General features: G+C 42.8%; 1 protein-coding gene across 5 annotated transcripts in view; it reads left to right on the top strand.

Annotated features, from left to right (window-relative positions):
- LOC139153468 (chromosome-associated kinesin KIF4-like) overlaps window positions 1-25,289 on the top strand; it is a 73,128-nt gene that overhangs the window by 12,894 nt on the left and 34,945 nt on the right. For all 5 annotated transcript variants that reach the window (XM_070727432.1, XM_070727430.1, XM_070727433.1 and 2 more), the window contains exons 4-13: window positions 757-947; window positions 1,728-1,820; window positions 2,843-3,009; window positions 5,758-5,852; window positions 9,616-9,735; window positions 11,725-11,900; window positions 12,069-12,130; window positions 14,441-14,573; window positions 21,223-21,281; window positions 23,580-23,685. In XM_070727432.1, the coding sequence (XP_070583533.1) occupies window positions 757-947; window positions 1,728-1,820; window positions 2,843-3,009; window positions 5,758-5,852; window positions 9,616-9,735; window positions 11,725-11,900; window positions 12,069-12,130; window positions 14,441-14,573; window positions 21,223-21,281; window positions 23,580-23,685 (1,202 nt within the window). The remainder of the gene's footprint in view (window positions 1-756; window positions 948-1,727; window positions 1,821-2,842; window positions 3,010-5,757; window positions 5,853-9,615; window positions 9,736-11,724; window positions 11,901-12,068; window positions 12,131-14,440; window positions 14,574-21,222; window positions 21,282-23,579; window positions 23,686-25,289) is intronic.

Genomic DNA, 25,289 nt, shown 5'->3' with positions numbered 1-25,289 from the left:
GCGGCATACAAATCTAATAAATACAAATAGAAATACCTCACCAGACGCTAGGATTCGTGCGGCAAAAGGCGGTCTCGGAGATAATCTGATCCAATGCCATGTAGGGATTTATAGGTCATAACTAACACTTTGAATTGTATCCGGAAACCGATTGGCAGCCAATGCAGTCCACCGAGTGATGATGAAATATAGGCATGTCTTGGAAGGCCCAAAACCGCTCGCGCAGCTGCATTTTGGACGATTTGACGTTTCCGAACACTTTTCAGAGGTAGCCCCATTTAGAGAGCATTGCAGTAATCAAACCCCGAGGTGATAAGGGCATGAGTGACCGTGAGCAAAGACTCCCTGTCCAAAAAGGGCCTCAACTGGTGCACCAGGCGAACCTGGGCGCACGCCACAACTGAAAGATGGTGTTGTAAAGTCAGTTGTGGATAGAGGAGGACGCCCAAGTTGTGGATCCTCTCTGAGGGGGTCAATAATTCCCCCTCCCCCAGGGTAATGGATGGACAGATGGATGTGTCCTTCTTTTCTCCAGATTGGCGAAACTTAAAATCCTACAGCCATTTTTCCTATGTTTTAATCTCTGGGCCTTTGATCATCTTCTTTGATCATCTTTTTTCCAAAAGTCTCAAGCCCCTTTTAAAAATTTTTTGTAATGCAGTGACCAAAATGCAGGTGGTAGCCTTACTCAAACGTTTGACAAAACGTTACTAATTATTCAGGTGACCTTGATTCTATGCTTGTCTCACTGCTTAGGCTACAACGCCACGGTTTTAGCGTATGGACAGACAGGCTCCGGGAAGACCTATTCCATGGGTGGGGCTTATACCTGTGAGCAAGAGAGCGACCCCATGATGGGAGCCATTCCACGGGTCATCATGCTCCTTTTCCAAGAGATGAAGCAGAGAGAGGAGTGGCAGTTTACCGTGAAAGTCTCCTATTTGGAGGTAGGTTTGTATTGGAAACCAAAGGTTGACAGCTCTGTGCCACAGATCTGCTTATTGAGTTTGCAAAAAGCAAAACCAAACAAGGCTGCAATTAATTAGGAGCCTGCTGCTTTTTGAGCATTGGGAATCAACTCCCCCCGGAGATTAGAACGGCCCCCACCCTCCTTGTCTTTCGCAAGTTACTCAAGACCCACCTATATCGCCAGGCATGGGGGAATTAAGACATCTCCCCCAGGCTTTCTTATGTTTTATGTTTGGTATGTATGTGTTGTATGGTTTTTAAATTGTTGGGGTTTTTTAATGTAATTTTATTATTAGATTTGTTCCATTGTTATACTGTTTTTATTGTTGTTGTGAGCCGCCCCGAGTCTTCAGAGAGGGGCGGCATACAAATCTAATAAATTGAATTGAATTGAATTGGAATAGTCAAGAAGAATCGAGTTGATTGACTATCTGGGGCCCTGAACAACTAATCCAGCCCTTCTCAAATAGTGGGGCACGGAGTGAACTTGGAGGGGTGCGTGTAACCTGGGTAACGTGTGGTCCCTCTTTTTTTTTAGAATGATTTTATTTTTTATTTTTTTAACTCCATACCCATACATATATCAATGCATAATTCCTGAGCTAGTTTTCTGGGAATTGAAGTCCACAAGTCATTAAGCCCTACTGGCTCAGGAATCCTGGGAGTTGAAGTCCACAGGGTTGTTAAAAGGGCCACAGTTCCCCACGCCTGATTTATTGACTGCTCTGTTCAACTTGATGGTCTTCTAATGCCTTCAGATTTACAACGAAGACATCTTAGATCTCCTGGCAACTGGCAAGAGTAAGCCGTCTCAGATAAGCATTCGGGAAGATTCCAAGGGAAGCATCAAGGTAGGGTTTTTTCTTAATTCTTTTCTAGACAATTGTAAAGGGATCAACATTGAGTATCTAGAACTCAGGAGAAATTTCCTGACAGGGAAAACAACTAATCAGTGGAACAACGTTGTAGCTGCTCCCACATTGAAGGTTTTTAAGAAGAGGTTGGACAACTGTCTCTCTGGGATAGCATAAGGTCTCCTGCCTTGAGCAAGGGGGGTGGGGGTTGGACTAGAATAAATCTGAGGTCCAGCGCTGAAATGGATATGATGACAAGACGCTTAAATGATCAAGAAGATACTGATTTTTATGAAACATGGAACAAAGTTTATATATGGATAAATAAGAGGAAACACTAGAAGGTTAAGATAAATAAATAAATGTGCAAAGTATTTTGGCAAAAATTGCTGTATTATGTGTTACAATACCACTAGATACCGTGTTTCCCCGAAAGTAAGACAGTATCTTACTTTCTTTTTATCCCCAAAAGCCCCACTATGTCTTACTTTCGGGGTATGTCTTATATTGGAAAAAGTGCGGCTGTCGGGGCTTTGGCGGAGCAATATATTAGAATTAGTTCATATACATAGAATTACTGTGAGAAGAACTTTGAATTTATGTTAGTACTATTTTAAATATGAAAAGCTTTAATGCAAAATTTAACAAATTATTTCTTAACATATACAATAATGAATTGTATTTAAATATGTACTCTTTTTTCTGTATTCAAATTTATACTTTTGAGATAAGCGGGGGAAATACAACCCCATCTTTTATGTTAAATGTATGTGCGTCTGTCTGTCTATTTTAATAAAAATTTATGAGAAAAAAAAAGAAAAGAAATCTGAGGTCCTTCCAGCTCTAGGGTTCCATTTCTAAATGCGGAACCACAACTTTGTGTCTCTCGAGGGCTGGAGCCCTGAAGCAAGTCTAATGGAAAGGGTAAAAAAATTCCATTGGACAAAGTCAGAGGCGTTTGGGATGCCAAACCCCTTGAGCACGAGGATTCTTTTTCACCTTCCTTTGCCTCCCCACAGATTGTGGGCCTGACAGAACACAGGGTGACAAATGCACACGAGACCGTCCTCTGCCTGGAACAAGGCAACAACTCTCGAACAGTAGCGTCAACAGCGATGAATACGCAGTCCTCACGATCCCACGCAATCTTCACCATGATCGTTGAACAAAAACAGAAGGCGAATCAGTAAGAAAAAGGGTCTGGATAATTAATCATGTTTGGGGGCTTATGGTCCTATTTGAGAACTTTGAGCTGGTGGGGAAGGCACCCAGGCTAGAAACCAGGAGACAGTGAGTTCTAGTCCTGCCTTAGGGATGAAAGCCAGCCGGGTGACTTTGGGTCAATCACTAGGGGACTGTGAGTTATAGTTTTATCTCAGGCATAAAAACCCGCTAGGTAACTTTTGGGTCAATCTATTTATTTATTTATTTTACTTATTTATTTATTGGATTTGTATGCTGCCCCTCTCCGCAGACTCGGGGCGGCTAACAACAGTAACAAAACAGTATACAGTGTTCCCTCGATTTTCGCAGGTTCGAACTTCGCAAAAAGTCTATACCACGATTTTTTAAAAATATTAATTAAAAAATATTTTGCGGTTTTTTCCCCTATACCATGGTTTTTCACGCCCGATGACGTCAGATGTCATCACCAAACTTTCATCCGACTTTAATAAATATTTTTTTTAATAAACTTTAATAAATAAACATGGTGAGTAATAATCTAAATGGTTGCTAAGGGAATGGGAAATTGCACTTTAGGGGTTTAAAGTGTTAAGGGAAGGCTTGGGATACTGTTCATAGAAAAAATGGTGTACTGTATTTACTTCTGCATTTCTACTTCGTGGAAATTCGACTTTCGCGGGCAGTCTCGGAATGCATCCCCCGCGAAAATTGAGGGAACACTGTAATCCAATACTAAAAACAGTTAAAACCCATTATATAAAAACCAGTCATACATACAGACATACCATGCATAAAATTGTAAAGGCCTAGGGGGAAAGAGTATCTCAGTTCCCCCATGCCTGGCGGCAGAGGTGGGTTTTAAGCAGCTTACGAAAGGCAAGGAGGGTGCGGGCAATTCTAATCTCTGGGGGGAGTTGATTCCAGACGGCCGGGGCCGCCACAGAGAAGGCTCTTCCCCTGGGTCCCGCCAAGTGACATTGTTTGGTTGACGGGACCCGGATCACTAGGGGACTGAGTTCTAGTCCTACCTTTGGGATGAAAGCTGGCAGGGTGAATGGGCCAATCACTAGGGGACTGAGTTCTGAAAGCCCTGCCTTCGGCATGAAAGCTGGCAGGGTGACTTTGGGCCGGTCCCCCTCTTTTCTCATCTCGCAGGGTTGTTGTGAGCAAAACAGGAGGAAGAGAAAGAATTATCTATATTTTCCACCTTGAATTGTTTATAAAAATGATAAAGACAGGATAAAAAGAAACCTCTAATCAACAGGAGTTATTCTAGGAGCACAAGAGATATTCTTGTTTTGTCCTTGTGGGTTTCCTAATTTAGTTAATTAATGCATTAACAAAGGAATACAATCAAAATTAAGGGAGGTACTAATACCACATTACTAAGCCTTAATAAGACCATGCCTAGAGTATGACATCCAGTTTTGGTCATCACACTATAAAAAAGATGTTGAGACTCAGGAAGAGAACAGAGAAGAACAACCTGGATGATTTATAGGACTGGAGACTAAAATGTAAAATGTACGGTTGCAGGAACTGGACATAGCCGCTCCGAGTCTTCAGAGAGGGACGGCATACAAATCTAATTAATTAATTAATTAATTAATTAATTATTAATCAGATTTGTATGCCTCCCCTCTCCGCAGACTCAGGGCAGCTAACAGCAATAATAATACAATGTAAACAAATCTAATATTTAAGTTAATTTAAAAACCCCAATTTAGAAACCAATCATACATACTGACATACCATGCATACATTTTATAAGCCTAGGGGGAGGGAAAGTCTCAATTCCCCCATGTCTGACGACAGAGGTGGGTTTTAAGGAGCTTACAAAAGGCAAGAAGGGTGGGGAAACTCTGATATCTCGGGGGAGTTGGTTCCAAAGGGTCGGGGCCGCCACAGAGAAGGCTCTTCCCCTGGGTCCCGCCAAACGACACTGTTTAGTTGACGGGACCCGGAGAAGGCCAACTCTGTGGGACCTAATCGGTCACTGGGATTCGTGCGGCAGAAGATGGTCCCGGAGATATTCTGGTCCTGTGCCATGAAGGGCTTTATAGGTCATAACCAACACTTTGAATTGTGACCGGAAACTGATCGGCAACCAATGCAGACTGCGGAGTGTTGGTGTGACATGGGCGTATTTAGGAAAGCCCATGATAGCTCTCGCCACTGCATTCTAGTTAATTAATTATTATTATTATTATTAATATTAATAATAATAATAATAATAATAATAATAATAATAATAATAATAATAATAATGGCTAGTCTAATGAACAAAATGGACCAGGAGAGACAGGATAGCAATGTTCCAATATTTGAGGGGCTGTCACAGAGAGGAGCGGGTCACGTTATTCTCCAAAGCACTTGAAGGCCAGACAAGGAATGATGGATGGAAACAACAGGGAGGTTCAATCTGAAAATGAGGAGAAATTGTCTGATAGTGAGAACAATCCACCTATGGAACAGAAGTGGCCTTCGGAAGTTGTGGGAGTTTCATCCCTGGGGGCTTTCAAGAAGAGATTGAACTATCACCTGTCAGAAATGGTGTAGGGCCTCCTGCTTGGGGAGGGGGTGGGGGCAGGGTTGGACTAGATGACCTCCAGCTCTGTTAATCTGTTAATTAAATTGGGCCCTGGAAGATCCAGTTAAGTGATTGAAATATTTCACGTTAAAGCTCTTTGTCAAATCCCAGCCTTTGCTGTTGGTTGCCTTCTGAGTTAACTGAATGTTTTCGATTTAGGGACCTTTGTTACCTCTCTAAACTGCACCTGGTGGATCTTGCCGGCTCAGAGAGACAGAAAAAAACGAAAGCCGAAGGCGACAGGTTACGCGAAGGTAAAAAGGGGGATTACCAAATCAAGGCAAAGCTCTTTGGTGAAATTAAACTGCTAGCTGTTGAAATGGTCCTTATTTAATTTTTCCTTTATGTTACTATAATGGATATAGCTGAACTAGCTGGTTTACAGATATTTATTTATTTATTATTTATTTATTTATTAGATTTGTAGGCCGCCCCTCTCCGTAGATTCGGGGCAGCTCACAACACGATAAAACAGTTCGTAACAAATCTAATAATTTACAATTAAAATATTTTTAAAAACCCCATTATTAATCAAACATACCTACAAACATACCATACATAAATTGTATAGGCCCAGGGAGATATCTCAATTCCCCAATGCCTGACGACAAAGGTGGGTTTTGAGGAGTTTACGAAAGGCAAGGAGGGTAGGGGCAGTTCTAATCTCTGGGGGGAGCTGGTTCCAGAGAGTCGGGGCCGCCACAGAGAAGGCTCTTCCCCTGGGGCCCGCCAACCGACATTGTTTAGTTGACGGGACCCGGAGAAGGCCCACTCTGTGGGACCTAATCGGTCGCTGGGATTCGTGCAGCAGAAGGCGGTCCCTGAGATATTCTGGTCCGGTGCCATGAAGGGCTTTAAAGGTCATAACCAACATTTTGAATTGTGACCGGAAACTGATCGGCAACCAATGCAGACTGCGGAGTGTTGGTGTAACATGGGCATTTTTGGGAAAGCCCATGAAAGCTCTCGCAGCTGCATTCTGCACAATCTGAAGTTTCCAAACACTTTTCAAAGGTAGCCCCATGTAGAGAGCGTTACAGTAGTCGAACCTCGAGGTGATGAGGGCATGAGTGACTGTGAGCAGTGACTCCCGGTCCAAATAGGGCCGCAACTGGTGCACCAGGCGAACCTGGGCAAACGCCCCCCTCACCACAGCTGAAAGGTGTTTCTCTAATGTGAGCTGTGGATCAAGGAGGACGCCCAAGTTGTGGACCCTCTCCGAGGGGGTCAATAATTTCCCCCCCAGAGTGATGGACGGACAGATGGAATTGTCCTTGAAAGGCAGAACCCACAGCCACTCCGTCTTATCAGGGTTGAGTTTGAGTCTGTTGACACCCATCCAGGCCCCAACAGCCTCCAGGCACCAGCACATCACTTCCACTGCTTCGTTGACTGGACATGGGGTGGAGATGTATAACTGGGTATCATCCGCATACTGATGATACCTCACCCCATCCCCCTGGATGATCTCACCCAGCGGTTTCATGTAGATATTAAATAACTTATTTGAAGTTACAACCGACCTCTCAAGATTTGTTAACTATAGGTTGCCCTTGACTTACAGCCATTCATTTAGTGAACATTGGAAGCACTGGGGAAAAAAAAGTGAACTGATGATCGTTTTCACACTTGACAATCGTTGCAGCCTTCCTATAGTTACGGGATCAAAATTTGGACTATTGCCACACGGTTTCGTATTTATGACGTTCCTGCATACCAGGAACACACAAAGATCCATTTTTGCACCCTTCAGACAAGCGGTTGGCTGGCCCCAGGGGAAGAGCCTTCTCTGTGGCGGCACCGGCCCTCTGGAACCAACTCCCCCCAGAGATTAGAACTGCCCCTACTCTTCCTGCCTTCCGTAAACTCCTTAAAACCCACCTTTGCCGTCAGGCATGGGGGAACTGAAACATCTTCCCCTGGGCATGTTTAATTTATATATGGTATGCTTGTGTGTATGTCTGTTAGTATATGGGGTCTTTTTTAAATCTTTAATATTTTAAATTGTTAGATTATTTATGATTTGTTTCCACGTGTTGTGAGCCGCCCCGAGTCTTCGGAGAGGGGCGGCATACAAATCTAAGTAATAAATAAATAAATAAAGCAAAGGCCAGATTCTTGTAGTGACCATGTGACTCGCTTAAACAATTTGCAGCGATTCGTTTTAAAGACCGTGGCAAGAAAGCTTGTAAGATGGGCAAAACTTATTTAACAGCTGCCTTGCTTAGTGAAGAAAATGTTGAGCTTCAGTTGTCATAAGTTAAGAAGTATCTGTACTGTTTCACAGTTATCACACACACACACACACACACATATGGTTGCACCAACATATTTGGGGGCTTGTCAAAGTTTGTTTGCAGCATCCCAAAGTTACGTGGCCACAATTTTGCCTGAAATTGATGTCCACTTCCGATTCTAGACATAAACACCTATAGTGAACCATGGGTTCGTTTAATGACTGCAGTATTTATGGCCACCACAAAAAAGGTGGTTAAAAAAACAAAACAAATCCAGGTCACATAATTCTCTTGTAGAACGAGGGTTGGTCCAACATACCAGTTTCTCTTTTTTCTGAAGGGACAGAAAGTCTCATTCAGCTCACCTACAAAAAGATATTGACAAAATTGAACGGGTCCAAAGACGGGCTACAAGAATGGTGGAAGGTCTTAAGCATAAAACGTATCAGGAAAGACTTAATGAACTCAATCTGTAGAGTCTGGAGGACAGAAGGAAAAGGGGGGACATGATCAAACATTTAAATGTGTTAAAGGGTTAAATAAGGTCCAAGAGGGAAGTGTTTTTAATAGGAAAGTGAACACAAGAACAAGGGGACACAATCTGAGGTTAGCTGGGGGAAAGATCAAAAGCAACATGAGAAAATATTATTTGACTGAAAGAGCAGTAGATGCTTGGGACAAACTTCCAGCAGACATGGTTGGTGAATCCACAGTCACTGAATTTAAACATGCCTGGGATAAACATACCGTAGATCCATCCTAAGATAAAAATACAGGAAATAGTGTAAGGCCAGACTAGATGGACCGTGAGGTCTTTTTCTGCCGTCAGACTTCTATGTTTCTATCTATCTATCTATCTATCTATCTATCTATCTATCTATCTATCTATCTATCTATCTATCTATCTATGTCTATCTGTCTATCTATCTATCTTTCTCTCTCTCTCTCTCTCTCTCTCTCTCTCTCTCTCTCTCTCTCTCTCTCTCTCTCTCTCTCTATCTTTCTATCTATCTATGTCTATCATAGAAACATAGAAGTCTGACGGCAGAAAAAGACCTCATGGTCCATCTAGTCTGCCCTTATACTATTTTCTGTATTTTATCTTAGGATGGATATATGTTTATCCCAGGCATGTTTAAATTCAGTTACTGTGGATTTATCTACCACATCTGCTGGAAGTTTGTTCCAAGGATCTACTACTACTATCTTTCTATCTATCTATCTATCTATCTATCTATCTATCTATCTATCTATCTATCTATCTATCTATCTATCTATCTTTATCTCTCTCTCTCTCTCTCTCTCTCTCTTTCTTTCTATCTATCTATGTCTATCTGTCTATCTATCTATCTTTCTATCTCTCTATCTCTCTCTCTCTCTTTCTATCTATCTATCTATCTATCTATCTATCTATGTCTATCTATCTTTCTATCTATCTATCTTCTATCTATCTATCTTTCTATCTATCTATCTTTCTATCTATCTTTCTATCTATCTATCTATCTTTCTATCTATCTTTCTATCTATCTATCTATCTATGTCTATCTATCTATCTATCTATCTATCTATCTATCTATCTATCTATGTCTATCTATCTATGTCTATCTATCTATCTATCTATCTATCTATCTATCTATCTATCTATCTATCTATCTATCTATGTCTATCTATCTATCTATCTATCTATCTATCTATCTATCTATCTATCTATCTATCTATCTTTCTTTCTATTCCGAAAAACTGTGTCAGATGAGCCATTGTCTTCCTTACCTGTCTGCAGGAATCAGTATCAATAAAGGACTGCTGTGTCTGGGGAATGTGATAAGCGCCCTAGGGGACGAAGCAAAAAGAGGCACCTTTGTGCCCTACCGTGATTCAAAACTAACCAGACTTTTGCAAGGTGAGAAGGATGGTGTGAGCCGGATCTAGAGCATGGGTTGTCTGAATGTTCTTGTTGTTGGCTGCCATATGAATGAGGAGGGGCCACGGGCATTTGGGATAGAGAAACGAGCTGGCGAGTAATAATCCCGTGGGAACAGGGAGTGAAGTTTTCACACATGAATTATGGCAATGCTGAGAGGAGGAGTTTATACTCCGTCAAAGCCAGCCATCCTGAGATTCCAGATGTGAGAAATACAGTCATACCTCATCTTACAAACGCCTCATCATACAAACTTTTCGAGATACAAACCCAGGGTTTAAGATTTTTTTGCCTCTTCTTATAAACTATTTTCACCTTACAAACCCACCGCCGCCGCTGGGATGCCCCGCCTCTGGACTTCCGTTGCCAGCGAAGCACCCGTTTTTGCACTGCTGGGATACCCCTGAGGCTCCCCTCCATGGGAAACCCCACCTCCGGACTTCCGTGTTTTTGTGATGCTGCAGGGGAATCCCAGTAGAGCAAAAATGGGCGCTTCGCTTTCAACGGAAGTCTAGGGGTGGGGTTTCCCAGCGAGGGGAGCCTCAGCAGCATCGCAAAAAAACAGAGGTCCGGAGGTGGGGTATCGAGGACTTCCCTGCAGCATTGCAAAAACACGGAAGTCCGGAGGTGGGGTTTCCCATGGAGGGGAGCCTCAGGGGAATCCCAGCAGTGCAAAAACGGGCACTTCAGCTGGCAAAAGGGGTGAATTTTGGGCTTGCACGCATTAATTGCTTTTCCATTGATTCCTATGGGAAACATTGTTTCGTCTTACAAACTTTTCACCTTAAGAACCTCGTCCCGGAACCAATTAAGTTTGTAAGACAAGGTATCACTGTATCTTGAAGAGGGGCTTTCCTATCACCCCAAGACTTAGAGTGCAACACTGCAAGCTACTTCCGCTGAGCACCGGCTGCCAGCAGTTTGGCAGATCGAATCTCAGTAGGCTCAAGGTTGACTCATCTTTCCATCCTTTTTCAAGGTCGGTAAAATGAGGACCCAGATTATTGGGGGCAATAGGCTTTCCTCTATGTAAACCGCTTAGAGAGGGCTGCCGAGCACTGTGAAGCGGTATATAAGTCTAAATTTATTTATTTATTTATTAAATTTATATGCCGCCCCTCTCCGCAGACTCGGGGCGGCTCACAACAGCAACAGAAAAACAGTGTAAAATACAAATTCAATAATTAGAAAGCTAAAAACCCATAATTAAAAAAAACATTCACACAACATACCATACATAAACATTATAGGCCTGGGGAAGGTATTTCAATTCTCCCATGCCTGACGACAGAGGTGGGTCTTAAGGAGTTTGCGAAAGGCAAGGAGGGTGGGGGCTGTTCTAATCTCAGGGGGGAGCTGGTTCCAGAGGGTTGGGGCCGCCACAGAGAAGGCTCTTCCCCTGGGACCCGCCAAACGCTAAATGCTCTTGCTCTCGTACTGGATGTTGATTTGGGGTAAACTTACTAGGTGTAACATTCACGCATTTTGAATCAGATCTCGCCTTGCTTTTGCCACTCCCAAACTTAGCAAAAGTACCTCTTCTCTAATCCAATGAAGTAGTGGGGGGGTCTTCTTTCTTGAGTTTTGAATGGAGGCAGGCTTGATAGACAGTTCGGCCACTTTGAGAGGAAACCACCAGGCTTCTTAATAGGAAAGTGAACACAAGAACAAGGGGACACAATCTGAAGTTAGTTGGGGGAAAGATCAAAAGCAACATGAGAAAATATGATTTTACTGAAAGAGTAGTAGATCATTGGAACAAACTTCCAGCAGACGTGGTTGGTAAATCCACAGTAACTGAATGTAAACATGCCTGGGATAAACATATATCCATCCTAAGATAAAATACAGGAAATAGTATAAGGGCAGACTAGATGGACCATGAGGTCTTTTTCTGCCGTCAGTCTTCTATGTTTCTATGTTTCTTGCTGCTTCACAATTTGATATCTCTGGATATTCCCATTGCAGATTCATTAGGAGGCAACAGCCATACACTAATGATCGCCTGTGTCAGCCCAGCAGACTACAACATGGAGGAAACTTTAAACACCCTCCGCTACGCTGACCGGGCCCGTAAAATAAAGAACAAGCCGATTGTGAACGTTGATCCCCAAGCAGTCGTGATCCAACAGTTGAGGGAACAGGTGAGATGGCCACAACCTGGGGCAGGTTAATTTGGGCACGCGAGGAGGCGGGCATTTAAAAGATGTGAGAAGTCTTCTCTTTGACTGGGACAAGTTCCTTAACCTTTCGTTTCTTAAGTCTTGTAAAATTCTAAAATCCAATCCCTTTGTCTCTGTTCTGGTCTCCAGGTCCAGGAATTGCAAGTGTTACTACTTCAAGCCCAGGGAGAAACTCAGTCGTTGTCTTTCCAGTAAGAAATGAGGGTCCCCAAAGACCTGAAAATTTTTCTCTGGCCTCTGAGGAAGTCCTCACTCTTCTTTTTTTGTGTGTCTTAAATCTTGACTTGTGGGGTCATTGCTGATCTCTGAGCTAGTTAATTTTTAAAAAAAGTTTTAGCACTGATGATGTTACATAGTTGGGTCAGGAAATGTCTGCAAGAAATCACCAAGCTCAGAGACCAACAAGAACCTCACAGTGCTTCCTCTCCTCCTCCACCCCTCCCATCTCCACTCCACAAACTCCCTTCTGTTGTAGCATTGATGTTGTTACCTAGTACGGTCACGAAATGTCTGCAATAAATCCACAAAGGTCAGAGTGCCAAGGACCACACAATTAATTAATTAATTAATTAATTAATTAATTAATTAATTAATTAGCTTGCTTGCTTGCTTGCTTGCTTGCTTGCTTGCTTGCTTGCTTGCTTGCTTGCTTGCTTATTTACTGGATTTGTATGCCACCCCTCTCCGTAGACTCAGGGCGGCTAACAACAATAATAAAAACAGCATGTAAATCCAATACTACAACAACTAAAAAACCCTTATTTTAAAACCAACCATAAAACCAAACAATCCAATCCTGAACTATAAATATACTCTCATTCATTCATTCATTCATTCATTCATTCATTCATTCATTCATTCATTCATTCATTCATTCATTTGAACTTCTAGGCTGCCCTTCTCCATAGACTCAGGGTGAACCTGATTGCATAGTTCCTCTGAAGTACCTGATTTATGATCAAATTAAATTTTCTCCATAGTGAGTGGGGCTAACATCTAGGAATGGGCTGACCTCATCAATTCAGCCAATAGGACCAAATCTGTTAGATTTGTTAGGCTCCACCTCTGTACTGATTTCCCAGTTACGATTCTGTCCTCCTACTGGGCGGACGTTGTTACTTCTGTCCTCTTTGCTACCTTTCGTTTTTTCCTACCTGCGGTCACTGATTTCCCTGGCTGACTTCAATTCCATCTCTGGATCGCCGGGGAACTTTGTTTTTTTCATCGGATCAAGAGATCATCGTAGCGAGTGTATATTTGGGGATCAACTGCTGAAAGCCCAAAGCACCGGGCGAAGGCAGGAGAGGGCAGTGAGCTCCGGCTCAAACTGCGGCGGCCATTGCCACCGGATTGGTCCTTCAGCGTGTTGCTTCCTTGCTAAGCACCTTGAGGCACGGCTCAAGCTTCTGCAGTCCCACTCGTTGATCTACCGTGGCATCGAACCGCCAAGGGGTTGGCCCCAGGCCTATGGTTTTTCCCAACTAGGAAACCACAGCCTTGAGTAGACGTACTTTCGTTGGCAGGGTGATGTCTCTGCTTTTTAGTCCACTGTCTAGCTTTGCTATGGCTTCCCTCCCCAGGAGTGAGCATCTTTTAATTTCTTGGCTGCCGTCTCCATCTGCGGTGATCATGGGGGCCCAGGAAAATAAACTCTGTCACTACCTCCATTTCTTCCCCATCGATTTGCCAGGATTTGAGAGGGCCGGATGCCATGATAACAATTTTCTTAATGTTGAGTTTCAAGCCAACTATATACAGTGATACCCCGTCTTACAAACGCCTCGTCATACAAACTTTTCGAGATACAAACCTGGGGTTTAAGATTTTTTTACCTCTTCTTACAAACTATTTTCATCTTACAAACCCACCACCGCCGCTCGGATGCCCCGCCTCCGGACTTCCGTTGCCAGCGAAGCGCCCGTTTTTGCGCTGCTGGGATTCCCCTGAGGCTCCCCTCCATGGGAAACCCCACCTCCGGACTTCCGTGTTTTTGTGATGCTGCAGGGGAATCCCAGCAGGGGAATGGGAGGTGGGGTTTCCCAGCAAGGGGAGCCTCAGTGAAATTGCAGCATCGCAAAAACACCGAGGTCCGGAGGTGGGGTTTCGAGGATTTTGGTGTTTTTGCGATGCTGCAATTTCACTGATGCTCCCTTCGCTGGGAAACCCCACCTCCGAACGTCCGTTGCCAGCGAAGTGCTCATTTTTGTGCTGCTGGGATTCCCCTGCAGCATTGCAAAAACACAGAAGTCCAGAGCACAAAAACGGGTGCTTCGGCTGGCAAAAGGGGTGAATTTTGGGCTTGGACACATTAATCGCTTTTCCATTGATTCCTATGGGAAACATTGTTTCATCTTACAAACGTTTCACCTTAAGAACCTCGTCCAGGAACCAATTAAGTTTGTAAGACAAGGTATCACTGTATATATATAGCAATAGACAAATCCCAATAGATATATACATATTAAGATGGATCTAACGCTTCCCTTCTTCCCTCTCAATAGAGGCAAAGCAACAGGATGCTTCTCGGATTTAAGAGACAAAAACAATTCACTTGAGGAAGAGAATGAAAAACTCAGCCGTGGCTTGAGCGAAGCAGCTGGACAGATTGCCCAGTTGTTGGAAAGAGTTATTGTGGTAAGTCCCACTACAGCTACCCAGAAGTGTTGTTCATTCCCCTTTGGGCAGAAATGTTCTGCTAAAGGACACTGCCCCTCCATCCCATCCCACCCCTTCCCTCACCTTCGCTCCAAAAAGAGGAATTCACATCCTCCTTTGGTAGGGGAAAAAAAATGTAGCACAATTCAGGTGTTAAGCCTTCCTTTTTCCTCTACAGTGGTACCTCTGCTTAAGAACTTAATTTGCTCCGTGACCAGGTTCTTAAGTAGAAAAGTTTGTAAGAAGAAGCAATTTTTCCCATAGGAATCAATGTAAAAGCAAATAATGCGTGCAAACCCATTAGGAAAGAAATAAAAGCTCGGAATTTGGGTGGGAAGAGGAGGAAGAAGAAGAGGAGGAAGACAGTCACTGCCGAAGGAAGAAGGTGAGGTGGGAAGAATAAAAAAAATCCAAAACTTAAGGCTTAAGGCTTAAAAAAAAAAGGTACTCTGAGGCAGTGGCCAGAGAAAAGGAAAACGCTCCGTTCGCTCTGGGCTGCCCAGAGTGAAGGGAGCGTTTCTTTTCTCTCGGTGCTGGCAGAGGTTTATTCCCTCTCTAAGTGACCAGAGAAAGGAAAATGCTTCGTTCGCTCTGGGCTGCCAAAGCTTCCTTAAGCACCACCAAAAGGCTCCTCTGGAAGCCCAGAAAAGCCCGAGATGGCCGGGATTAAAGGGAGAATGGCAGGAAACTGGCTGGGCCTTCGTGCCGCTCTCAAATTTCCTGGGAAATTTTTCTGGGCTCAGGTTCTTAAGTGGAAAATGGTTCTTAAGAAGAGGCAAAAAAATCTTGAACACCTGGTTCTTATCTAGAAAATTCTTAGGTAGAGGCGTTCTTAGGTAGAGGTACCACTATATTTGGAATGTGTTTTCAAGAGACGCAGAGAGATGAGGAAGGAAAATAATACTGTTAGTCCTCAGTTTACACGTTTCCTTAGGTCACATCTAAAAAACTCCACACCTGGGGAATAGCATTCAGTTTTGGTCACCATGCTATTAAAAAAAGATGTTGAGACTCTAGTGCAGAGAAGAGCAACCAGGATGACGAGGGGACTGGAGGCTAAAACATATGAAGAGAGGTTTCAGGAACTGGGCATGGTTAGTCTCGGGAAGAGAAGGACCAAGGGAGACAGGATAGCAGGCTTCCAATATTTGAGGGGCTGCCACAGAGAGGAGGGGGCCAAGCTATTCTCCAAAGAACCCAAAGCCAGACAAAGAATAGTGAGAAGAGAGATTCGCCCTAGAACTAAGGATAAATTTTGTGACAATGAGAACCATGGAACAGACGTTGCCTTCAGAAGTTGTCATCAATGGAGGCTTTCAAGAACAGAGTGGACTTCCATCTATCAGAAACTGCTATAGGGTCTCCTGTTTGGGCAGGGGTTGGATTAGATCAGTGTTTCCCAACCTTGGCAACTTGAAGGTATCTGGACTTCAACTCCCAGAATTCCTCAGCCAGCATTCGCTGGCTGGGGAATTCTGGGAGTTGAAGTCCAAATATCTTCAAGTTGCCAAGGTTGGGAAACACTGGATTAGATGACCTACAAAATCCCTTCCATCTCTGTTAATCTAATCTAGCGACCATTCAAAGTTGGAAATGATGCTGGAAAAAGTGACTTAGGACCATTTTTCAGACTTATGACCGTGGCAGCATCCCCGCGGTCATGTGTTTCACATTCAGGTGCTGACAACAGATTCATACTTACAATGTATGTCCCGGGTTTTGCGTGATACCTTTTTGCAACCTTCTGACAAAGCCAAGGGGGGGGGGGGGGTCGTCTTAGTTTAACTTAGATTAACAACCACTTAAGTGATTCACTTAAGAAATGTGGGAAGAAAAGTCGTGAAATGGTTACAAAACTCCCCTTCAACAAATTTCTCATTTAGCAATGTACATTTCGGCCTTGATTATGGCCATAATTTGAGGAACTACCTGTACAGGGGCCCTCTTGCTTCATAGAAACCCCTCCTCATAATGAAATTCAATGGTGAAAAAAGTAATGTTCTACATTTGCACATTTCTACATTTCTGCAAAATGCACAGGCACAGTATATGTAGTACCTTGCTGAACAGTAGTAACTGTGAGAGGATCTTGGAGTCCTAGTGGACAACCATTTAAATAGGAGCCAGCTGTGTGCAGCAGCTGCCAAAAAAGCCAACACAGTTCTAGGCTGCATTAACAGAGGGAGAGAATCCAGATCACATGAAGTGTTAATATCATTTTAATGTGGCCTTGGTAAGGCCACACTTGGAATACAGTGTTCCCTCGATTTTCGCGGGTTCGAACTTCGCGAAACGTCTATACCACGGTTTCTCAAAAATATTAATTAAAAAATACTTTGCGGTTTCCCCCCCCATATCACGTTTTTTCCCCGCCCAATGACGTCATATGTCATTGCCAAACTTTCGTCTGCCTTTAAAAAACATTTTTAAAAATAAACTTTAATAAATAAACATGGTGAGTAATAATCTAAATGGTTGCTAAGGGGATGGGAAATTGTAATATGTAATTGTTTAAAGTGTTAAGGGAAGGCTTGGGATACTGTTCATAGCCAAAAATAGTGTATTTACTTCCGCATCTCTACTTCGCGGAAATTCAACTTTCGCGGGCAGTCTCGGAATGCATCCCCCGCGAAAATCGAGGGAACACTGTATTTGCATCCAGTTATGGTCACCACAATGCAAAAAGGATGTTGAGACTCTAGAAAGAGTGCAGAGAAGAGCAACAAAGATGATGAGGGGACTGGAGGCTAAAACATGAAGAACGGTTGCAGGAACTGGGTATGTCTAGTTTAATGAAAAGAAGGACCAGGGGAGACATCATAGCGGTGTTCCTATATCTCAGGATACAGCCACAAAGATGAAGGAGTCAACCTATTCTCCAAAGCACCTGAAAGTAGAACAAGAAGCAATGGATGAAAACTAAGCAAGGAAAGAAGTAACTTAGAACTAAGGACAAATTTCCTGACAGGACAATTAATCAGTGGAAGGGCTTGCTTCCAGAAGTTGTCAATGCTCCAACACTGGAAGTATTTAAGAATATGTGGGATAACCATTTGTCTGAAGTAATGTAGGGTTTCCTGTCTAAGCAGGGGGTTGGACTAGAAGTCCTCCAAGGTCCCTTCCAACTCTGTTGTTTATTTATTTATTGGATTTCTATGCCGCCCCTTTCCGAAGACTCGGGGCGGCTTACAACATATAAAAACAGTAAATTACAATAAAATTAATCCAATTAAATTAAAATTACATAGCTATCTAATAACCTACTATCAAAAAACCCAATTTGGATTCAGAAAGAAACTATCCTGCAACCTTCAACTACTTCACTGCAAAAACATCTGGACTACCCACCTTGATCAAGGAAAATCCATCGATGCAATTTATATCGACTTCTGCAAAGCCTTTGACTCAGTGGTTCACGACAAACTTCTCCTAAAACACAAATCCTATGGCATCTCAGGACTCCTCCACAACTGGATTACTGCTTTCCTGTCAAACAGGCAACAAGTTGTCAAAATCAGAAGTGCCATTTCCTCCCCTGTCCCTGTCAAAAGCGGCGTTCCCCAAGGCAGCGTACTAGGTCCTACTCTTTTCATCCTATACATCAATGACCTCTGTGATAATATCGTAAGCAACTGTGTGCTTTTTGCCGACGATGTAAAACTTTTCAACACCACTGACAACACACTCACTCTCCAAAAAGACCTCAACTTTGTCTCAGATTGGTCTAACACCTGGCAACTTCAAATATCAACCAACAAATGCTCTACCCTCCATATCGGCAAAAAGAATCCAAACCACATTTATGAACTGAATAAACAAATTCTCGCAGCCAACCCACACTCAGTAAAAGACCTTGGAATACTAATATCAAATGACCTAAGTGCTAAAGCCCACTGCAACTATATCGCCAAAAAGGCTTCCAGAGTTGTTAACCTGATCCTACGTAGCTTCTGCTCTGGCAATTTCTCACTACTGACTAGAGCCTACAAAACCTATGCCAGACCCATTCTCGAATACAGCTCATCTGTCTGGAACCCATACCACATCTCAGACATCAACACTCTCAAAAACGTCCAAAGGTATTTCACTAGAAGAGCCCTTCACTCCTCCACTCGAAACAGAATACCCTACGAAAATAGACTAACTATCCTGGATCTTGAAAGCTTAGAACTGCGGCGCCTAAAACACGATTTTAAGTATTGCCCACAAGATCATATGCTGCAACATCCTTCCGGTCAACGACTACTTCAGCTTCAACAGCAACAACACAAGAGCACGCAACAGATTGAAACTTAATATTAACCGCTCCAAACTTGACTGTAAAAAATATGACTTTAACAATCGAGTTGTCGAAGCGTGGAACTCATTGCCGGACTCAGTGGTGTCAGCCCCCAGCCCCCAACACTTCTCCCTAAGACTCTCCACGATTAACCTCTCCAGGTTCCTAAAAGGCCAGTAAGGGGCGTACATAAGTGCACTGGTGTGCCTTTCGTCCCCTGTCCAATTGTCTTTCCTTTATCTCATATATCATATATTTTTTCTCCTTTCCTTCTACTTCTCTTCTTTCTTACTTTCTATCTTTATATATATTACTTAATGTCTATTCTCTTTCATATGTATTGTATATTGGACAAAGAATAAATAAATAAAAAATCTAAAACTCCCTAATTATATAAAAAAATCAATCACACTCATTCGTACAGCAATCATTTATTTATTTTTATTTATTTTGTCCAATACACAATACATATTGAAGAGGATAGACATGAAGTATTATATATAAAGACAAGATATAAAAGTAGAGGAGAAGATATATATGAAAGGAAGAAAAGATATATGACATATGGGATAAGGGGAGACAAATTGGACAGGGGTCAGAAGGCACACTAGTGCACTTATGTACGCCCCTTATTGGCCTCTTAGGAACCTGGAGAGGTCAATCGTGGAGAGTCTAAGGGAGAAATGTTGGGGGTTAGGGGTTGACACTACTGAGTCCGGTAATGAGTTCCACGCTTCGACAACTCGATTGCTAAAGTCATATTTTTTACAGTCAAGCTTGGAGTGATTAATATTAAGTTTGAATCTGTTGCGTGCTCTTGTGTTGTTGCGGTTGAAGCTGAAGTAGTCATACAATCCTTCGTTGGCCAGGGGCTAAGATCTAATCAGCCCAAGCCTGAAACGTGCAAGAAATCCAAGAAATGTGCAAAAACTTCACCAAAGTAGTAAGAGAATATGGGGTTACATCCATTCAACCATAATCTGAGAACAAATAGCTTTGATTACAACGATTAACTAAAAAAACAGATTCTTAAACAAATGTAAGTGAACAGGCAGCATCAAAACTATACTACGCAGGATGTTTTCCGTAGTTTGCGATTCGCGTTGTGTAGGGGGTTGGTGCAGGTTTCTAAGACGGGCTAATTGCTGATTGGCCTTTATAATCCGATTAATAAGATATTCACTCTCCTGTCCCACTTCTTCCAGTCTGAGATCAAATTCCACTACTGTCGTTATCAGACATGCCTTCCAGCAATTATTATTATTATTATTTATTGGATTTGTATGCCGCCCCTCTCCACAGACTCGGGGCGGCTAACAATAGTGGTAAAACAACATGAACAATCCAATTAATAAAAACAACTAAAAAACCCTTATTATAAAAAACCAAACATACACACAAACATACCATGCATAACTTGTAATAGCCTAGGGGGAAAGGATAACTTAACTCCCCCATGCCTGGCGAAAAAGGTGGGACTTAAGTAATTTGCAAAAGACAAGGAGGGTGGGGGCCGTTCTAATCTCTGGGGGGAGTTGGTTCCAGAGGGCCGGGGCCGCCACAGAGAAGGCTCTTCCCCTGGGGCCCGCCAAACGACATTGTTTGGTCGATGGGACCCAGAGAAGGCCAATTCTGTGGGGCCTTATCGGCCGCTGGGATTCGTGCGGTAGAAGGCGGTTCCGGATGTATTCTGGCCCAATGCCATGTAGGGCTTTAAAGGTCATTACCAACACTTTGAATTATGACCAGAAACCGATCGGCAGCCAGTGCAGGCCACGGAGTGTTGCAGAAACGTGGGCGAATCTAGGAAGCCCCACGATGGCTCTCGCGGCCGCATTCTGCATGATCTGAAGTTTCCGAACACTTTTCAGAGGTAGCCCCATGTAGAGAGCGTTGCAGTAATCGAACCTCGAGGTGATGAGGGCATGAGTGACTGTGAGCAGTGACTCCCAGTCCAAATAGGGCCACAACTGGTGCACCAGGCGAACCTGGGCAAACGCCCCCCTCGCCACAGCCAAAAGATGATGTTCCACAGTCAGCTGTGGATCGAGGAGGACGGCCAAGCTGCAGACCCTCTCTGAGGGGGTCAATAGCCCCCCCCCCCAGGGTAATGGACGGACAGATGGAATTGTCATTAGGAGGCAAGACCCACAGCCACTCTGTCTTGTCTGGGTTGAGTTTGAGTTTGTTGACACCTATCCAGGCCCCAACAGCCTCCAGGCACCGGCACATCACTTCCACTGCTTCGTTGACTGGACATGGGGTGGAGATGTATAGCTGGGTATCATCCCTCTTCCCTCCCTCTGCGCTTAATTATTATTATTCAAAAGCCTTTTCCAATTTCCACAGATAGAACAGCAAAACGAGAGGATAAACTTGAAGCTGGAAGAAATCCGAGAGCATGCCGTGTAAGTAGCCCCTTTGCGTACCTGCTCCTGCCTGGGATCTACCGCTGCATCAGAAATACAGAAACGGAGTTTGATGCAGGATCTGCCCTTCTTTAGCGACTGTTCAACGCTAAGGCAGCGCTGAAAAGAAGGGACTTATGATGGGCTCTCCCCTTAACGATGGAGTGTTACACCGTTCCCCCACAGTCACCTGACCAAAATTTCAGACCCTTGGTAACCAGCATGTATGATTGCCGCGTCCTTGGGAATGATCTCAAATCCGTCCTTTTGAGGTCAACCCAAGCAGCAAAGCCCATAGGAGGGGAAACCCAATTCGCTTAATGGCCCCATTAGGTTTAAGGTCACGTAATGCTTTTTCAACTCAGTCTTCAGTGAAGTCTATTTGGGTTAGGTCATTGAGATAGTTTGAGGTGCGAGTGATGAATTTGGGGGATGAGCCGTTGCTGTTGACAAAGACAGAGCCAAAGAATGAATTGAGAAAGTTAGCTTTGGATGAATGGTCGTGGTATTCTCTGTTGTTGGGTCCTTTGAGAGGTGGGACAGGTCTAGATTCCTTGAATTTGTTGTTGACAAAGTTGTAGAAGGTACAATTGGATTTGGTGCGTAGAAGGTTTTCCTCTTGTATGCTGTGGTAGTTGAGACATTCTGCTTTTATTTGTTTGCATGTGCTTTTATAACGGCTTTTGAAGTTTACTACTTGTCCTTTTTTGTTTTTACGCCAGAGATATTTTTTTTAATTGTAATTTTCTTATTGAGATGGGGAGGTTATTTTTCTTAGTTGAGGCAGATGCAGATGGTACGTAAAGTCTGATGATTATTTTCATCTCAAGCAAGAATGTGTTGTAGAGGTCATCCATAGAGTTGCAGTTAGAGAATAAAGTTTGCCAGTTTAATGTTGAAAAACGGGCATCAGTGAGTTTGCAGTTCGCTTTTTTGAAGTTGAATTTCAGAGTTGCGTTATTTGGGTGGATCTTAGTGTGGCTTAGGTTGAGACTGAAGTTTATCATGCTGTGGTCACTGTTGGAAAAAGACTCTTTTTATTTGTAAGCCATATATTGTACTGTTGCTGTTGCAGAAGCTGAGATCCAGACAGTTATCTAATCTAGTATTGTCACTTACTAGTTGGTCAAGTCCCAGATTGTTGATTGTGTTATATATAGTAGAGTGGATAGGTTCAGTGCTACATTCATTTAATGTCCAGTTAATGTGTGGTAGGTTGAGGTCATCAAGGAAGATGATGGGGCGTGGTCAGTGGGTAGCCCACGTTAGTAGTGCTGATAATTTGTTTGCATGTGCGATGTCACATTCAGGAGCTCTGTAGCAGATTGGTCAGCACAGATTTTTAAGCAGGAAGGAGTCATCTTATTTATTTATTTATTTATTTATTTATTTATTTATTTATTTATTTATTTATTTATTTATTTATTTTGTCCAATACACAATGAGGGTTTTAGTGGGTATACACATAGTAAAATACATGATGAAGGTTATAGAGGAGATACTCATAGTAAAATATATCTAAGAAAGAATAGAAAAGAAGGTATAGTAATAGAACATATCAATGAAAGAATAGAAGAAGAGATATAGGAATAGAAGAAAGGTATAGGAGATATAGGAGAGCAATAGGACAGGGGACGGAAGGCACTCTAGTGCACTTGTACTCGCCCCTTACTGACCTCTTAGGAATCTGGATAGGTCAACCGTAGATAATCTAAGGGTAAAGTGTTGGGGGTTTGGGGATGACACTATGGAGTCCGGTAATGAGTTCCACGCTTCGACAACTCGGTTACTGAAGTCATATTTTTTACAGCCAAGTTTGGAGCAGTTAATCTTGTCTGGGCCTAGTGCTTTTCCAGGCTTCTGACGGTGAAATAGATCTTGCACTTCCTTCTCTGTGGTCACTAGGGATCGTAAACCCAATAGGATGGATTCAGTTGTAGAAGATTTGGCTGTGTTGATGTGTCGGATGGAGGTTGTGGAGATAGGTGGCTGTAGTTTCTTTTCAAACCTGCAATAAAACACTGTCAGTTGCTGATTTCCTTCGGCTTGGGAAGGTGGTTTGCCGCAACTGGTGATGTTTTTGAGAGTTTGCTGGTTCATTTGTTGAGAATTGATTCTTTAGCTTTTCAGAGTAGTTTCTTTTTGCTGCTCTGATCTCCCTTGTTAATACCTTTCTGGCCTGATTGTACAGCATTCTATCATTAAGGTTTCCTGCCTTAAGCAGGGCGTTGGAATAGATGACCTCTGAGGTGTCTCCCAGCCCTACGATTCTATTTCTATTTCATCTTGAAAATTCAGGTTACAACTGGACCTGCCAACGTTGCTGTCATCGGTGGAGGACAAAGAACTGAAGGAGCAGCTGGAAGGATTTCTCCAGATACAAGAAATTATCACTCAGTTTCTGGTGAGGCTTACCTGGAAAAATACAATAAAATAAATTATTGAACAGTTTTAAAAAAACAACAACACCTAAGTACAAATATACATATCTACAAAATCAAACACAAACACCAAACACAACCCCCCCTAAACCAACATATAGTCTCAACATTACATAACATGACCTTGCAAAACATAATTTGTATTAATATTCATTTTGCAGCTTTGCATGTCATCGTATCTTTTGTATTACTATATCTCTTATTCTTTGAACTTATCTATGTTTACAAATTTCTTAACTCTTACTCCTTACTATTTTCTTTGACTTTTAACATCGTATCCAAATCTGTCTATTTATCATATTACATTCTATATACGTTACTAACTACTTAAACATACTTTTGTATTCTAACCATTTGTTACACATATTTTGCAAAATTCTGTTTCCTCTTTATCCTGTACATCCATGATTCATTTATTCATTTCCACACATTATAGTATTTTTGTTATGATCATTGAGCTCGAAGGGACTGTTTCTGCTTTCCAGTTTTGAGCATAGGGGATCCTAGCTGCAATTATTATATGTAATATGAAGTATTGATTGCTTCTACTTATCTTCTCTTTCATAATACTTAGCAGAAACAATTCCAGTTTTAATTCTATTCGTTTTGTAATTGCTTCTACCCATCTCTAGCATCTGGAAGTATTTTTCCAGTTACAACAAATTATCACTCAGCTGCCGATAAGGCTTACCCTGAAAAATGCGGGTCTCTTTTTAAGGGGAACCCAGCTATTGACAGCCTCGACTTCCTAAACGATTCTATAGAGGCCCAACCTACAAAATAACGTGAACACTTGTAGCCTGAATACTTGCTGTTCTGTCGGGCTCTCTGGCAGACTCCTCCCAAAAATTTACAGGTACAAATTTCAGACACACACATGTTTGAAAATTCAAAACAATGTTCTTTATAATGAAAATTCACTTAACCTAAGCCCCCTTTTGGTATAGCCAAGAGCACTCGTCTCCAAACAAACTGGTAATTGGTACAAGTCCCTTATCAGTTCTGTGATACTTAGCGTGCAGCTGTGAGGCAATTCACAGTCCTTCTTCTTTCACAAAGTGAAACACACTTGGCTCTGGTTTAGTTTCAAAGCGGGGGGAAATCAGCACACAAAAGGTCAAAGTCAGTAAAGCAGGCACGAAACACAACGATCAGATAATCCTCCACAATGGCCAAACCCACAGGCTGCTCTTTATAGCAGCCTCACTAATGACCACAGCCCCACCCAACCACAGGTGGCCTCATTTTCTTTGATAATAATCTCTCAGTTGTTGCTGCCTATGCATCGCTCTCCGCATGCGTGGCTGTATCATTAACTCTTGTTCTGAATCCAAGGAGGAGCTAGATAATTAATCTCCTTCTGAGCTGTCTGCCACACTCTCCTCCTCCCTGTCACTCATGTCTTCTTGGTCAGAGGAGCCTTCCTCAGCAGATTCCACCGGGGGCAAAACAGGCCTGCCGCATATGGATGTCTCCCCCACATCCACAGTCCTTGGGGCAGGAGCTGGGCCAGAGCTAACCACAACACTTGCAAGAGCTCACATTAAGACTTACAAAGTGGCGCTCA

Source organism: Erythrolamprus reginae, chromosome Z (genome assembly GCF_031021105.1).
Source record: "Erythrolamprus reginae isolate rEryReg1 chromosome Z, rEryReg1.hap1, whole genome shotgun sequence".
NCBI lineage: Eukaryota > Metazoa > Chordata > Lepidosauria > Squamata > Dipsadidae > Erythrolamprus > Erythrolamprus reginae.
Note: the sequence above shows the minus strand (reverse complement) of the source record. Positions and strands in the feature narration are given on the sequence as shown.